Raw genomic sequence first — 17,724 nt, 5'->3', positions numbered from 1 at the left:
GTCTTTTATCTCTGTCTCTCTCTCTCTCTCTCTCCCTTTCTCTGCCTCATACTTTCTTCCGCATTTTCTCTCTTTTACATTTTATTTGAACGACATAACATATATTGCCCGGGGAACCCTGAAAATAACGGTCATTTATCAAGACTATCAACCGGACAATTGGTAGCATCTCTAATCTTTATATGCATTGCTGTTCCTCCCTCCCCCAAAGTGGTCAGGCTACAATCACATTAACGATATCAGTGTACAGTATACCACAGTATCATTAATAATCTCCATGTTTACCGACACTCCTTCAAAAGAGCTGGTGTTGAGCGCGCGGTAGATTTCGGCCGTGATGTCCCTGTTGTTGTAGTTGAAGTCCTCCAGCCGGCGGCCCTTGGCATTCAGGGGCCCCACCGTCTTGTTGAGGGCCAGAGCCAAGGCCCAGACGGCATCGTAGGCCAGGGGGGCCTCCTGAAAACCCCCCGTCTCCTCTGGGTTCTTCCCTCCCAACTTGGACATCAGCTGGTTGAGAAATTCCTGTGATGTCTGAGTAATGGAAGGAGGTATAGAGAGGGTTTTAGAGGGGTATTTTTTTTTCAAACCAATTTTTTCACATATCTGTGACGTCTTGAATGTGTGTGTGTGTGTGTCTGTGTGTCTGTGTGCGCTCTTCTTGCTTGACTGAGAAATTATTTCAAACTTGTTTTGCGTGTGTGTGCGTCTTCGTTGTAGGAAGTGGTCTGAGCAAAAAATACTTCCTGATCAACTGCAAAAGGGTTTCTTCTAAGCAGTGCGTCCTCTGGCTGAGTTTCCTCAGAATGGAAACGCTATCATCCGTCTTCTCCAGAGTAATTACATGGAGCTCTAAACTTTAGTTTGCTACTTTGAACAGCGTCTATTTCAAACCCGATATCTCGCTCCTCAGTTCCACACAGACAGAGAGAGAGAGAAAGACAGAAAGAAAGACAGCGAAAACAGAGAGAAAGACAGAGAGAGATAAACAGAGAGAAAGACAGAAAGACAAAGAGAAACAGAAAGATTGAGTAAGACAAAAAAAACAGAAAAACAGTGACAGAGAGAAAGATTTGCTGAAAGAGGGGGAAAAGAGGGGGGTATTCATTATGTAAATCAGGTAGAGAGCCTACTCTCCATCCATCCTAGAAAATCCCTTCCTCTTGTCCATCAAAGCCACTATCAGCAGTCCATTCTTTAGCCGCGACAAGGAGCACCTCCTCGATCCGTAAAGCACACCAAGAAACACGCAGAGAAACAGCAGCGTTTTTTTCCATTAAGGATGAGTTAATAGAAAATGCACAGACTATGCTTTACACACATAAACACCCATACACACACAGAGACAGAGACACACACACACACACACACATCCACAGAAAGATACAGACCTCATCTCACATCCTTTACCACAGGAGGGCTGGAAACATGGTTTCTTCTACTTAATCAGACAGATGTGTGTGTGCGTGTGTGTGTTTGCCCTCTGATAGAATGCCCTTGCGCTCCCTTTTTGTGCAGGAGCATTTTAGGATGAAATTGCCATCATGCGGGGGACATTTATTTGGAGGCCTGTCTCTACTCATGCTGCACATAACCGAAGTAAACAAGTCTGTCAAAAAGCTGTCAGGTCCTTTCCAATGCTCCACACCAAAACAAAGGGGAAATTATGATTCTCAACCAATTAAAGCTGTGGGGATGTGGAAAACTGGACATGTTGAAGGTCAGGATGTTAGCCTGGATATAGAGGGCCACTGGACTAAGAAGAGATATATAGGACCACTGGACTAAGAAGAGATATATAGGACCACTGGACTAAGTGGAGATATATAGGACCACTGGACTAAGAGGAGGTATAGAGGACCACTGGACTAAGAGGAGGTATAGAGGACCACTGGACTAAGTGGAGGTATAGAGGACCACTGGACTAAGTGGAATGGTAAACAACGCTTCCCCTCCCTACACACCCCATTTCCCTCCCCACACACACTCTCCAGGCAACAGACAATAGCTGGACCTGCCCCAGAACTGTCCACACATCAGCCTCAGAACTGTCCACACAACAGCCTCAGAACCGTCCACACAACAGCCCCACAACTGTCCCAAGAACAGCCCCACAACTGTCCCAAGAACAGCTCCAGAACAGCTCCACAACTGTCCCCAAAACAGCCCCAAAACTGTCCCCAAAACAGCCCCAAAACTGTCCACAGAACAGCCCACACAATTGTCCCCAGAACAGCCCAACAACTGTCCCCAGAACAGCCCAACAATTGTCCCCAGAACAGCCCAACAATTGTCCCCAGAACAGCCCAACAACTGTCCCCAGAACAGCCCAACAACTGTCCCCAGAACAGCCCAACAACTGTCCCCAGAACAGCCCAACAATTGTCCCCAGAACAGCCCAACAACTGTCCCCCGAAATGATTGGCAATCCTGTTTCACAGAGCAGTACTTCAGACCACGGCCCGTAGGGCAATAGCCAGGCACCGTGTAGGATTTCAAGTGTCATTTGGGATGCGAGCGCCCTGCAGCCGAGTTGACATCATCAGACACCACGGTGTGACGGCGAGGTTAGTGAACAACCAGCCCCAACAGGAGCTTTTTTCCCTCGCAGTTCTGTCGTTTCCAGCCCCTCCGCAGGCCAGAAGCGGTCATTTGCAAAACAAGCTGCGGCGCGGGGGAGCCATTACGGAGAACAACATCACCAGGTGAAACTTCAAAGTACACGGCTAATAAAACAGCTGCTCTGGATAGCATTGGACGCTCATATGACTCTCCTGTGTGTGTGTTATATACAGTTATATGTACTGAACAGGTTCAGGAGAGGTGGACTGGGTCAACACCAATGGCTAAATAGCACAGTATTATAGACCAGAGCCAACAGGTCTCTACAGGAAAGAGTGACAGATGACTTGAGCAGTTACACAAGCAGTTAATCAGTGATACATGTTGCGATGCACGTCAAGCATTATAATAAAATCCTCACAAGGTCTACCGCACATCTGACCCAAACACCCAGGACCCAATCACCCAGGACCCAATCACCCAGGACCCAATCACCCAGGACCCAATCACCCAGGATCCAATCACCCAGGACCCAATCACCTAGGACCCAATAACCCAGGACCCAATAACCCAAGACCCAATAACCCAAGACCCAATCACCCAGGACCCAATCACCCAGGACCCAATCACCTAGGACCCAATCACCCAGGACCCAATCACCCAGGACCCAATCACCTAGGACCCAATAACCCAAGACCCAATAATCCAAGACCCAATCACCCAGGACCCAATCACCCAGGACCCAATCACCCAGGACCCAATCACCCAGGACCCAATCACCCAAGACCCAATCACCCAAGACCCAATCACCCAGGACCCAATCACCCAGGACCCAATCACCCAGGACCCAATCACCCAAGACCCAATCACCCAGGACCCAATCACCCAGGACATACGGACTGGGTGCCTCCTGCTTGTGTGGTAAGTCAGTTCCAATCAGTTGAAAAAATTCACAGCAGTGCCGGTTGTTGGTATGTTGACTAATAACTGCTGAGGGAACACAAACCCACTCAGAGATGATTATTAACCTGGTTGGTGCCAAAGCAGAACAGGTGCCCCACGCATCAGACCGGGGCCGCGTCCTAAACGGCTCACTGTTTCCCATTGCAGCGCACTACTTTTCCCCGGGAAGTAGGGTGTCATCTCGGACACAGGCCGGGCAGTGTAAACTCCTCACCAGGTTGGAGGCCCCGCGGACCGTCTCGGGGTTGAGCATCACTATCTCCGTGGTAACGTGGCCCTCCACCGCCTCTGCCATCTGCTCCACCGTGCAGTTGATCGACGGGTCCTTGATCTTGAACCAGTTGTCCGCGTACCAGCCAATCAGGAACCAGACGTACTTCTTCCCGTAGAGCTTCTCCTTGTACACCTGCATGGGGAGGGGGGGGGCGTTGGGTAGGAGGATTGGGTCGGGGGTTGAGAGGGAGACGGATTGCAGGAGAGTAGAGAGAGAATGACAGGGAGAGAGAGAGTGAGAATAGAGAGCGGGGGAGTTGGTGTGGGGGGGGGGGGGGGGGGGTAGATGAGCAGTGTAACTTGGATGTTAGTGTGTATGGACCAGTGAGATAACACAGACACAGATAAACAAAAGCCTGAAAGCTGAGCTGGAGAGAATGATGCCAGCACTGAGCAATACAAGCCGCTATCAAACTACACCGAAAGACGACACACAAAAGGATTTCATCATCTACAGACATCTCAACATATCAATACACAGAGCCTGTAACCAATTTGTAACAGGCAAACTGCTTTTGTACCTCGCAGAAGACTTTCCTGGCTTCCGTCTCGTAGAAGAGACCCACAATGATTCTGGCGTCCTGCCGCTGGGTTCACAGGAAGATGGGAGTGTCAAGGAACAGAACAGGAGACAGTGAAACACAACATGGGGCCGAAACTAAATGTTGAGGAGACCGACCGACCACACACACACACACACACACACCTCCTCCCATACCAACCCACAGCACAGCACTCATTGTCCCCTCTGGTCTGTTATATTTATGTCGCTACCACGGCTCCTACTGAAATAGCCAATTAATCCCTCACACCAAAACTAGGCCGGCACGCCAGGAGAGGTTACGCTAAAATGGGCGCAAATCAGGAAGAAAGCAAAGCTTTCAGGGAGAGGGGAGAACTAGAGCTGAGGTGGGGGTGTGTGTGTGTGTGTGGGGGGGGGTGTGTGGGGGGGGGGTGTGGGGGGGTGTGTGTGTGTGTGTGGGGGGGGTGCATCCCTGGTCTCCAATTAAATGGATTCTCTTCAAAATAAAAGCCAGGATTTCCAGTGATGGCTGTGTTTTTCCAGTAGCGACGGTAGCTGTGATTATGTTTGACGCTATGTCTAGTCACCCCCCGCTGAGACGATGTACTAATGGTGTGTGTGTGTGTGTGTGTGTGTGTGAGACAGGCTTTCTGGGGTTTGTTCATGATTGATCTCATGTGTTCAATCACCTGGCAGTTGCCATGACAGCGGGGTGGGGGAAAACAGGGGGATAGAGGGACAGACGCAGAGAAGAAAGGAAGAAAAAGAAAAAAGAGAGAGACGGAGGTTGAGGTAGATGGAAGGTGAACTGAAACCTTGAGGTTTTTGACAGCCGGGGCGGGGTCTGTAAGGAAACTCTGACGAACACTGATTTCGATGCCTGCCTCTTTTGTCCTCGCCTCCAGATCATCCAGCGTCTAACAGAAAAATGGAAAGACAGATAAATACATCGGGAAGGAGAGAGAAAACAGGGCCAACTCTTGATTCGGATGCAATTCTGGCTTTATTATATTTTCAGCACAGAACAGACAGACAGAAAGGCAGCGAGATAACAAGAGGTGAGAAGAGGAGAGGACGATGAGGATGTTGCCAAGACGATGGGTGGTTGATGACAGGAAGTGGAGATAGCCAATAGAATGAGGTGAGTGAAAAACTGAGAAATGTGGTGTGTCAAGGCTAATGAAAGGAGAGCGGAGCTTCACGGAACGGGTAGGTGGCGGTGAGACGAGGAAAAGACAAAGAATTCCACTAAAACACCTGATTATGTGTAAATTAGAAGGCCAAGTCAATCTGCTGAGCCGCGGTCACAGTCTCATACCACAGCTACACCTACAAAACGAATTCATGATCCAATCGAAACATGCATTCACTGACGGTCTCCATCTGCCAAGTGAGGAACATCCTCGAATAAATCTGGGTCTTAAAAGGTTAAATGTCAAATATAGAGTGTTTATATTGGTCCTGTGCCATACACACATGTACTGGACTGTTCTTATAGGAGAACCCGGTTTGGGTTCCATGTGGAAGCAAATAGGTTATTTCAAGGGCTCCTGAAGACAGTGGAAGACTGTGGGTTCTAGATTGGACCTATATTCTAAAAGGACATTTAGGGTTGGGTTCCACACTCACTGAAGTGAAGACCTCCGTGGTCTGCTGGATGGTGGCGATCTTGGTCCATTTCCACTTCTGGAAAAGCTGCACCCTGGTGGGGTTGTGTAGGGTTGCTGACGGGTGGGTGCGGAAGAATGTTGGGAAACGCTGGCGGTTGGAGAGAGCTGGAGAACTGGACCCATAGGATAACTAGGAGACAACAAGGAGACTGTCAAGATAACTAGGAGACAACAAAGAGACTGTCAAGATAACTAGGAGACAACAAGAAGACTGTCAAGATAACTAGGAGACAACAAGGAGACTGTCAAGATAACTAGGAGACAACAAGGAGACGGTCAAGATAACTAGGAGACAACAAGGAGACTGTCAAGATAACTAGGAGACAACAAGGAGACTGTCAAGATAACTAGGAGACAACAAGGAGACTGTCAAGATAACTAGGAGACAACAAGGAGACTGTCAAGATAACTAGGAGACAGTTAGGATAGACTAGTGGGTTAACTAGGAGACTGTCACTGTAACTAGGAGAATAAGGGGATAACTAGGAGACTGTTAGATTGATACTTGGAGACAAAATGGCGGGTCACCACTATGTCGTAGGGAAAAAGAAGTGGGGAGCGAGAGGAAAAGGCAAGAGGAAGAGAAAGAAAAGACGCGAAAAAGAATGAAGAAAAACAAAGAAAAATATTGGAAACACTGGGAAAAAACTAATAAAAACGACTCGGGAAAATAAAACTGGAGAATTAGCATAATCAAGTCAAAGCGCCACACCACTCAGTTTGGTCTAATATCCCTGAGCCACATTCCTAGTAAAGTAGGTCACAGTGGCGTATTAACCGGCTACATTGATCAGCTGCAGGGTGACACGGTCATTTATACAGCGCCGTCTCCGTGGAAGAGAGTCACACGCTACAAAGGTAGGGAGTAGGACGCCGTGTAAGACTCCCCGATACCGAGGCACGACAGAGGAATGTGGGTCATGAAGCCCGATGAGGGAAACTGGGACCGAAATAGCAACGTGCATGAAAAAGTGAAAGAACGGGGTCGTTCCCAAACAGCCTCGGCTCTGTGAACTTTTTTCTAGTGAGTGTGCACTTTTACCCAGGCCTCCTTAAAAGGAGGTGAAATAATGACTGTGTAACCGTTAGCATGCAGATATCACCCCGCTGCCCTGCCCTGCCATGCCCCCCCACCATGTCGCTTACGGTCTGTGTGAAGATGATGGATAACCACACATGGACAGCGTACAAAACACGAGTCGTTTGACCGTAAGCGACATGTTCTGGGACAGAGTCCGTCCAAGTGTGACGGAGAGGGAAGCCTTCAACCAAATTAAATGACCGCGGGTACGTCCTCAACAACACACTACATCCTCTGTAGCGCACTACTTTCTACCCGCCCTGCAGAAACCCAAGAGCCCCATTTCTAACTGAAACCCGTGGAGGGACAAACCTGTGTGATTAGTCCCAGCATAACCTCCTCAACAAGTCTCCTCAGCCTCCTCAACAAGTCTCCTCAGCCTCCTCAACAAGTCTTATTTGCCCCCCCCCCCCCCCCCCGCCGCCCACCCCTTCACCCGACCAGCAGGCCAGACTGGAGGCGCGTGCCGGTCTGTCAGGTCCGTTGTCAGGTGCCAGGGCAGCTCATAGACAGAGGCCCTCAAGCATCCCCAGCTCCCCGGAGCTCCTGCAGAGACCACTGGCCTGTCGGCTATCTGACTGACACTGGGGGCCGGTGTCCCACACGGAGCCTTATTCCCAGGGCAGCTAGCTGCTCTTTACTGGGGCCCTGGTGCACAGCACAGGCCAGCTCATTGCCATTCAGGACACAGGCCCTTGACAGGTGCCAGAAGCTCGTGACTGAGATAAAAAGACAATCACATCTGGTACAGTGTGTTCTAATACATATACTGGCTGACAGACTGGCTGACAGACTAACTGACAGACTGACTGACAGGCAGACAGACAGACAGACAGACAGACAGACAGACAGGCAGGCTAACTATGTAGCAGGCCAATCGGCTGACACATGCCCAGCCCCCACTCCCAAACAAATACATACACACACACACAGTCATTGTAATCCCTCAGGCATTTTTTTTATTTCTAGTTTCTAGTACATTTTACTCAGTGAAAGAAGAGCTATTTTTACTTTGAATGTTTGTGTTACTGACTCAAAACCAAACCATTACATTTTTTATTAAGCCACTATAATGAATGCATTTTTCCTGAGCATGCTCTACAGCTCGTTGATGTATTGGTACTGTGTTTCTGCACATACACATTGAGGGACTGATGACAACACACTACTGTAATTATTATTCCAATTTTAAAGTATTCAATAGTCCCCTTACTCTATTCAATATAAATGCAGGTTGAATGTAAGTGTTGCATCTTCCAACTCTAACTGGAATTCAATAACAATTACTTCTCCTGCCTATCTACAATTGTAAGAGAGGCCTCAGAACACATGGCTATTGGAAACTTATGAAGACTTCAACAAAAATGACAACATTCGCCTTGGGAGACCAAATGACTGAAGGTGAACACATTCAACATCCATTTGTCTCTGTCACTAACAAACACAGTCATGGGTGGAAAGTCTAGAATTCAAAAAGGCAAAGGCAGTGCATGCTGGGAAAGGATATTGGAGGGCATGAGCATGTTACTCAACATTTTCAAGCTGACACCAAAGTCCAGACCCATACAATGGCACTTTAATTAACTGTACTTGGTTATGTTTTGTGAGTCATGGTTTTCCTGAACGGCTTTGAGTAACAACAGCACATTGGGGTTCACAGAGCCACACTCACCACTATGAGATTCCACATGCGAGCAGCCTCAGCCACCAGGGTGGATACAGAGCTGCAGCCAGGCATCAGGACGATCTTGATGGGTTCTGTGTAGAGCAGGTCATACAGCAACTTAGTGGCTTCGCCTGGGTCACACTGCAACAGAGAAACATCAGTCTTATTACAACTGGGCTGTGTGGTTGCAAATCTTTCTGGACGGGAGCGCCTGTTAAATGAACACACAAATAGAATCGTCCTGGATCACATTGGTTAGCGGGACATGGAGGTTCTAGAATCGTCCTGGATCACATTGATTAGAGGAACATAGAGGTTCTAGAATTGTCCTGGATCACATTGATTAGAGGAACATGGAGGTTCTAGAATCATCCTGGATCATACTGATTAGAGGGAAATGGATGTTCTAGAATCATCCTGGATCACATTGATTAGAGGAACATGAAGGTTCTAGAATCGTCTTGGATCACATTGATTAGAGGAACATGAAGGTTCTAGAATCGTCTTGGATCACATTGATTAGAGGAACATGGAGGTTTAAGAATCACCCTTATCCTAGAAATACCTTTGGAAATGGGGGAGAATTAGAGGGACAGAAAGGGGTACAGAACAAGACAAATGAGGACAAATCTCTAAAGGAGGGCACTGCATAGGAAAACAGAAAACAAGGATGAAATAAACCCATCCTGAAACCAACTGAAAAAAAGAAAACAGATAGAAAAGAACAAGAGAGAGAATTTGGGTGAATGGAATGGGTGGGTGAGGGTCAAATGGAGGGAAAAATGAAAGGAGGAGAGGTCAAGTGGGAGAAGGGAGGAAGAGAAAGGAGTGAGAGTGATGTAGACAGATGGCATATGACACCTTGCATAAATAAAATAAAACTTTGAAACATTCAAGTGCTATTTGCATGGTAAACTGCTCTATGGCAGGAGTGAGGTAGTCAGCGATTCATTTCACACTGGTTTGCACATAACACAGCCAGTAAACAGGAGCGTCTAGAGGCAGAGCCAAGGTGAGGCAAGGGCACACGGATTTGTCCTCGGGAAAAGTTTATTCCTGAAACGAAACAAACAAAAAGACAACTTCATCTGTTCCCAAACAACCCCCGGTTTTCCAAGCCCTATTCCCACGAGGGCAGAAAGGGTCCATGGGCTTCCAGTTAAAGATAGTACACACCGTTCTAGGAATCAGGTGTGGTTTGGGATTCACCTACTTATCTGAATGCTGGGACAGCATTTTCCCAACAACAGTCAAATACTTGGGTCTTTGGTCAAAGCCTCTAACAAATGGTGTTTCCAATTCTCTCTCTCAACATGCAGTCAATGAAAAATCGATATTCAATTTAAATGATAATGGTTCGGGTATGGGGCATCATTGTTCATTAGGTTGTTCGGGAGAGGGAAACCACATTTGGGCGGTTCGACTGCACCAACGCTGAATGTCAGGAGACCCTGGAGTGCCGGAGATGAGGGTTGAAGTGTGTGTAAATCCCAAGTGACATACGATTCCCTACAGTGCAATAATTCAGCGTTTTGGTCTGTGGTCCACTATGTAGGGAAGTAGAGTGCTAACGGGGAATTCATTTTGGGCACAGTGTAAAGAGAGGAAGCACAGAAACAATGGAATTAAAATAAAATAATGTATTTTTCACAACAACAAAAAAACAGAACCAATAGGTTCTTAAAAGCTGAAATTCCTCGTTGTCCTCGGCGTGTTGCTGAAACTCTTCTCTACGTTCAACTGCTCCTCAACTCATACACCTTCCTTGGAACTGCCAATCCACCTTTTCCAAACCGCCCGGAGAGGAAAAAATTACTTCAGACTGCTTATACAGTGTAGTGTGATTTTGTTTGATTTGTGCAATCACACAAATCAAGTTAGCCGTGCCCTGAGGCCACATATCTCCCCTCTCCCTAACCACAAACAGCGTTCCCTGTTACCGAGGCATATAATTGCAGCGCTTTACCTTGAGTAAGTCCCAAATGGCACACTATTCTGTACATAGTGCACTTCCTCTGACCAGAGTCCTATGTAACTGGGCGAGACATAGTACAATACGTAAGGGTAGTGTGCCATTTTGGATGTGACCCTACGGTTCCCCAGCAATTTTAATTATAGGAGAGAAGTAAATCGCCAAATCCACCGGCCAGATCTACATCTGTATTAAGTGATTGCTCTCAGTGTAGACCCTCCCCTTGTCTAAATTAAAAACATTCCACGGGAAACACACACACCAAACCATCATTTGGTCCCATTATGAGCAAGGAGAAAAGTTCAGCTGGCTAGTGCTATAGAGAGATTGGCACCCCATTCCCTAAATAGTGCGCCACTATTGACCATACTCTTCTTGGCCCTGTTTGACAGTAGTGTACTTCATGGGGAATAGGGCACCCTTTGGAACACAGTCCATACTCTTCAATGGGTCTTGTTTGGCTCGCTATTTATAGAACCTCCGATTCGGACTGGAATGAAAAGCAGGGCCAGACACATTCCCAATCACTTGAGACATGTGCACAGGCTACTCTTGATTGCGCCGTGTTTCGTTTGGCACGCGTAATAATGCCTCCAGTTCCAAAATGGAGGAGCTAAAGCCAGTCAGACAACAGCAATCAGCTACAGCGCTTGCCTGTTCCTTCCCTATCGTGTGTCGTGTTTGGGGATCGCGAGTCTCAACTGGTACAGCAGACCCCTCGAGGCCATCAGCAAAATTTGTTTACGCCCCCCTCTGACACGCTGTTCCCGCTCTCACGCTCTCCCCCACCCAGGAGAGGCCGAGCAACGAGCTCCCCTTCCGCCGTATGAACTGAGCCGCAGCTGGGACATGGTAAGCGGGATCTGCGATCCCAACAACACGCGCAAGCAGAAAGACAGAACACGCGGTACAAACAAAACACAGAAACAGAGGGAGAGAGAAACGCGTGGCAGCACAAACTCATCTGTGTGGGTGTGCTGGTATTTCTAACTGTTTGCACGTGGATACGTAACAACACGTTGCTAAGGTAAGTAATGAACGTAACAAATCAACAGAATCGGTTAACACACACCAGACTTAGGGTTTAAGCGGAATATTTGAATTAAAGTTAAACAGTGAATTTGAATCGGCCACACGCCATCATGAAGCTGATTTCTAAACGGAGGTGAAGGAAGACCATTTTTTGTCGGCATTTTTCCTTTATTCAGGCATAGAAAAGGATTGAACGAGACCGGAATATTATTGGGGGGGAGAGAACTTGCGCCTTTTAAAGCGAGTATGAGACTGCAAGCCAGTGCAAACGTGTAGACAGATATCTCATGCACTCAAACATTAACTTCATTCAGATGTCTTCAGGTAATTTGTGGTTTTCATGGGAAGAGTAACAGTAAAAAACACACAACAAGATCTTATTATGACAACAGCAAGTATCTAAAATGGTTTCAATTGTAATGATATTGGTAAACACACTAGATGTCAAAATAGACATCATGGTGATGTGGAGAATGAACTAGCCATGTGAATTGTATTGATTTTATTAATTTAAATTCCACATGCAATTTTAAAATACAAATTAGATTAAAGAGCCATGTGCAACTGAGTTTAGAATTGAGACCAGTCCACACACACACACACACACACAGTATAGTATATACGGTACGTACAATGGCTTTGGAAAGCATGCAAGACCCCTTCAGTGAACTAATATAATCATTTAGTAAAAATGTTTTGCCATCAATCATTTACCCCATAATGACAAATACACTTTGTTGGAAATGTGTGCCAAATATTTTGGAAATGAAAAACTGAAATATCTCAGGCACATTAGTATTCAGACTTAATTCACAGTGCACGTCAGTGCCAAACTATATCCAAGGTATCTCTGTAGACCTCTGAGAATTGTGTCAAGTCATAGCTCACGGACTGAGAGACCGGTTCAGATCGAGGAAAGGATGACCACATAGAATATAGACAGCTCCTAGAAAACCAGATCCAGAGTGCATAGGACCCCATACTGGGGTGAAGATTCATCTTTCAGAATGACAACAACCAAAGCACACAACCAACGCATCGATGCAGTGGCTTCTGGACAAGTCTGGGAATGTCCTTAAGTGGCCCAGCCAGAACCCGGAATTAAACACCATTGAACATCTGTGGGGAGACCTGAAGATCGCTGTTCAATGATGCTCCCCACACAATCGAGACAGAGTTTGAGAGGATGTACAAGTAAGAAAGGGAGAAACTACCTAAATCCAGGTGTGCAAAGCTGATCTATTGAACGACAACATTTCTATAAAACCACAAGATGAGAAGAAAGTGAAGGGGTCTGAATACCTTCCAAAGGCTTTGTATTAATAACAGTTTATTTTACCGTTTCTTTCATTTTAATGAAAGGTTTTGCTGGCACCTGTTCATTGTTGGATAGACACTAGTGGTGTAGCTGTTTTCCAGCTGCTCTGATTCAGGGCAGCAATGCTTAGCCAAGCAAAACCTCTGTGGTCAAAGCCATTCATCTTGAAGGAAATGCCGGGTTCCAAATTCAATCTACTAATTACTATATAATTTATAAAAGGGTCAGATATATCAGCATTATTGGATTATCAAAAAACCTGGAGCTGGAGCCAGAAAAACCTGGGTCTAGAGCCAAAACAATATGGGTCTGGAGTCACTGAAATGTACGTTATGCATATAAAATTCACATAATTTCACTGTTGTTGACTGTATGATATTGTCTTCATAGTGCATTTTAAATATATCAGATGATTTTCAGAGAGGGTCGCAAAAGTCAATCCGTATAATAAACCAGAATGGTCCATAAACCATAACTGAATTATCTCTGTCAGAGGGGTTACAATAAAGGTTATGGACCTAGGCTGCAGATTAAACCCATTAATCCTACACTTAGGACTAAACGCATCCCTCGTAATAGTTACATCTGAAGGTGAGGATTAAGAGCATAAAGCACAGGATTAGAGCCTACAGCTGGGGAGCCTACAGCATATAGTGTCCGTACATGTCAGTTTGCTGAGTCAATTACCTATCAATTAATATTGCCATTGTCACAGTGTCATAAAGCTGTAACATAATTCAGCGGTACTCAATACACAACATTTCTCTCATCACATATTAGCAGGATCAGAAGGGAGTCCCAGCAGAGTCTTACAGCCAGGGGAGACAAGTCTCACAGACCTGAGGTGAATTTTGCAATGTAAATATTTCAGTCATTGGATAGGAAATCTTCCCTGAGTTAAATGGCAAAGTTACTACACTACAGCTGTCTAAGCGACAGACTGGGAATCTAAGTAATGGTGACTTCAATTATTTAACCATTGATTCTACTTTTGAACTATCTCACCCTGTTATTTTAAAATATAACATTGTTTTGACCCCTGTTTAAAAGATGTATGTCATGGACTGTCATGTTTGCAGCTCCAATTTGCCCTCGCATTTGTGATGTACCACATATTCCTTTCTTCCTTATCCCAAAACTGTTTGCCAAGACAAGTCTGATGTTTTTGATGAAAAACAAATCCCCGAATGTAGCTTGTCATTTAAATTTCTCATACTGCCTCTTAAATATTTATAGGACTATAAATTGTATAATGGGGGACAGTGGCATTCACTGTTACGGCAAACCGAGCGAACAAAAGGTATTTCTTGGCTAAGCCTCATCTTAGAAGAATCAAATGGGGACAGCGGTCCCATCAACATCCCACAGCCAGGGAAGTCTGTCATTTTATACAGCAACATGCAACATAATAATATTAGAAAATAAATACATTGCATTTGAAAAAAAAGTAACATTAATTTATTCACCACAAGTTAGCTACAAAGGTAAGCCTCTGTGTTTATTTTATTTAGTTTTTTTTTGTTTGTAAGTACTTAAGTTGTTAATTTGTTAACTTATTGTACAAAGCTGCAGTCCAATGTTGATGATTTCATTATAAGGTTTTCCCTATATAAATATATCTAATTTCCTGTATTCTTAATTGTATAGAGCCAGTCAATACAGATGAGGGTATTGTTGGACAGTGGGGTTTACCTCCAGGTGATAGGCGACAAATTTGACAAGCCTCTTACACCATCTTTATACTTTGCTACTTAGAACTACTTAGGTCTTTTAACGAGGCTAACATACTGAAAATAGGGAGCCATTTGGGACGTAAGCCAGGCACTTCTTCTGTGCGGTCAGTAGTGTCACTGTCTGTTGTCCCGAACCCCCAAGATCCATCAGAGAATATTTACTCCGCCAGTCTGCGCGGGAAGGGGGGTTCGCCAGCTCATTCCACAGACACCCGGCACGGCTTTTGGCCTGGCTGTCTGCAACCGGGTAAGCGGCTACAATGGATGAGTGATGGATGAACGCTCTGACTGGAGACACTTCTTAAATTCGGCTAACTGCAGTGAGCACTAAATAGGAGATTCCCGAAATGGGCGAGACGCTACACCATCTCTCTGTCCGTCCATTTCTCCGTTCAGGCAACGGTGTTACACTTAAGTGCCACAATCTTCTCTCTTTTCTCTGAGAGAAATCGGTATTTCTGTTTGTTTGAACTGCAGTCATCTTGGTTACTGTTGTCATGCCAACCTCCAAACTCCCTCTCCTCCCCATCATCCACACACCCCCACACACCCCCCCCCACCCCAACCAACAGCACCTCAACCATCTATTGAAATAGAGTTCCAATGCAGAGCAGTTTCCACCAATCAGAGCAACACACTTAGCAACACCAGCCAGTCACAGCGCATTTAACTATTTCCAGACGGTGGGGGTGGCGTGTTGGCATCTATCTCCTGTGAGGGGGTTGGAGGAAAGTCGCAGGTGGGAGGAAGAGGCAGAGGGGGCGAGAGACACAGAGAAAGAGGAAGAAAAAGAGAGAGGGAGAAAGACACAGAGAGGGTGAGACAACAGCGAGACAGAAAGAGAGAAAGAGAGAGAGGGGAAAGATATGCAATGTAAGAAAGAGGAGAGCGCCGTTTTGACAGGTGGCCCAATTCTGACCATACGTGCTCAGATCTTCATCAAATCTTTTCTTCAGAGCTGATCTGTCAAAAGACCAATTAGTGGAGAAAGGAAATATGCTACTTGGGCAGCGTGTCAAAACACAGACGATGTGACTGGACAGAGTGAAGTAAACTGCAATTGGAGGAGGGTGTAAGGTTAAACAGGAGAGCCGTTATGTATTAGTGTACTTTTTCAGTGTCGACAGCATTTCCACACAACTTTCTCCAACATTCCCGGTTTCTATAATCTGTTTATTGTTGTCAGTATAATTATACCAGGTCAAATGACTGGTATGCTACACAAAAATCTACCTTTCATGAGAATAAAGTTGATTTGGATTCTGATTTTATTTGAAGGCCCCAGCACAGTCCAAAATGGGATGTTGCTGTTTTAGCCCATGGAATAGATGCAGCAAAGACATCAATGGAGCGCAGTAAAGACATCAATGGAGCGCAGACATGAGGAATAGAATAGGTACACTGTCATTGGCTCACAGTCAAATAAAAATAAGGCTAAATACAAAAGGTTGCTTCCTTAATAACTAGACGGGTTATGAAATACATTCTTAAGTGTAAAATAGGTTGTCTCTTAGCAGTGCTTGAAAGCGAGCTCAACACCAAGCTGATGTTACAGTAGCCTAGATTATAAGAGCAGCTTTCAGCCATGCAGTCTGTCGCAACCTTGAAATACATGTTCAGGGTCTATCAAACCTGAATTGTCGTCGACGGCAAATAGCTAGCTCAGGTCTTTGAGAAGCACAAGTGGGAGATGTTGCTGTTGAGTATTGACAGTGCTTCTGCCTGGGCTCGGGCTAACTGACAAAACATATTTGTAGTTCAGCTCTGTCTCTCAAACAGCAAATTACAGAGAAATTCTCTCTGTGTCCTCCATATAAACTACTATAGTTGTCGTTAGCAGCCCGTTTCGTGGCTGTTCCATGCAGTAGCACAGGACACGTGAAGGCATTTAGTCATTTTAAACTGCATTGAATTTTAGTCCAGTGGCTGTAGCATTGAATAAATTGTAAAAAGGATCTCTTTTAATTCGATACAAAAACGTATTTGCTTTCACATCACAAGTCATCCATAGCCTCAGTTACAGATAGAATGCATGATTATATGTAAATACTATATTTTATGCCACTTGACAAAGCTCAAATGTATGCATTTCACTAAGAGCTTGTGGTTGATTTACTCTTGAATGCGGGACTGAAGTTTTTGCCTGGAAATCAAGATTAAACCCGTTGCGCTTCAAAGACCGTTCATCTGGGTAAGTGGGTGGCCTCTAGATGCGCCTTAAAGCCGATCGGGCTGTGGTATTTTTTTTTATGTATCTCATTTATAGCAACAACTTTAGGAACAGTTTAGGGGAAGTAGAGGGTATGAACAACCCAGGACACCGGGGTTAACAAACCTACTCTTCCAATAAGTGCAATGCGATCTTTAATGACTGCAGACAGTCTGGATTCCTGTGTAACATCTGAAAGACAGCATAGGGCAATGTCCCTTTCACTGCCTTGGAGCATTGGGATTTGACCTTCGAACCTGGAAAGAGTGCCCCCAACTGGCCTTCCAACACCACTGCCAGCAGCATCTGGTCTCATATCCTGGGACGGGACCGACCAGAACCGACCCTGCCTAGCTTCAGGGACTGACCAGAACCAACCCTGCTTAGCATCAGAGGCCAGCCAGCAGTGAGATGCAGCTCTACTGCTAGCAGTCTGCATCATCAAACTGGTTTCTTGTTTCCCACAAAATCAGACTGAGCATTTCAATGGCCAAAGGACTCTCAGAAATAAATTATTTTAAAAATGAGAATGAAATGTATTCATATAATAAGGACATACAAGCAGTCATATTTAAGTAATATACTTACTCCTTACTAAGGAGTAACATTCAAATAATGAAGACATACAAGGACTAACATTCAAGTAATAAAGATACACAAGGACAATTATTCAAAGAATAAAGACATACGATTAAAATAGACAAAGTGATGATACAAATAGCTTG

At 45.4% G+C, this 17,724-nt stretch overlaps 1 protein-coding gene across 6 annotated transcripts in view; it reads right to left on the bottom strand.

The window, feature by feature from the left end:
* The window catches only part of gabbr1b (gamma-aminobutyric acid (GABA) B receptor, 1b), a 115,787-nt gene that overhangs the window by 35,228 nt on the left and 62,835 nt on the right, over positions 1 to 17,724 (bottom strand). For all 6 annotated transcript variants that reach the window (XM_029122772.2, XM_029122771.2, XM_029122773.2 and 3 more), the window contains 6 exons: positions 8,742 to 8,876; positions 5,948 to 6,118; positions 5,134 to 5,235; positions 4,317 to 4,382; positions 3,737 to 3,928; positions 286 to 531 (listed from right to left, as the gene is read on the bottom strand). In XM_029122772.2, the coding sequence (XP_028978605.1) occupies positions 286 to 531; positions 3,737 to 3,928; positions 4,317 to 4,382; positions 5,134 to 5,235; positions 5,948 to 6,118; positions 8,742 to 8,876 (912 nt within the window). The remainder of the gene's footprint in view (positions 1 to 285; positions 532 to 3,736; positions 3,929 to 4,316; positions 4,383 to 5,133; positions 5,236 to 5,947; positions 6,119 to 8,741; positions 8,877 to 17,724) is intronic.

Source organism: Esox lucius, chromosome 10, assembly GCF_011004845.1.
Source record: "Esox lucius isolate fEsoLuc1 chromosome 10, fEsoLuc1.pri, whole genome shotgun sequence".
In the NCBI taxonomy this organism is placed as follows: Eukaryota; Metazoa; Chordata; class Actinopteri; order Esociformes; family Esocidae; genus Esox; species Esox lucius.
The sequence above is the reverse complement of the archived record's forward strand: the minus strand, read 5'-3'. Positions and strand labels throughout refer to the sequence as shown.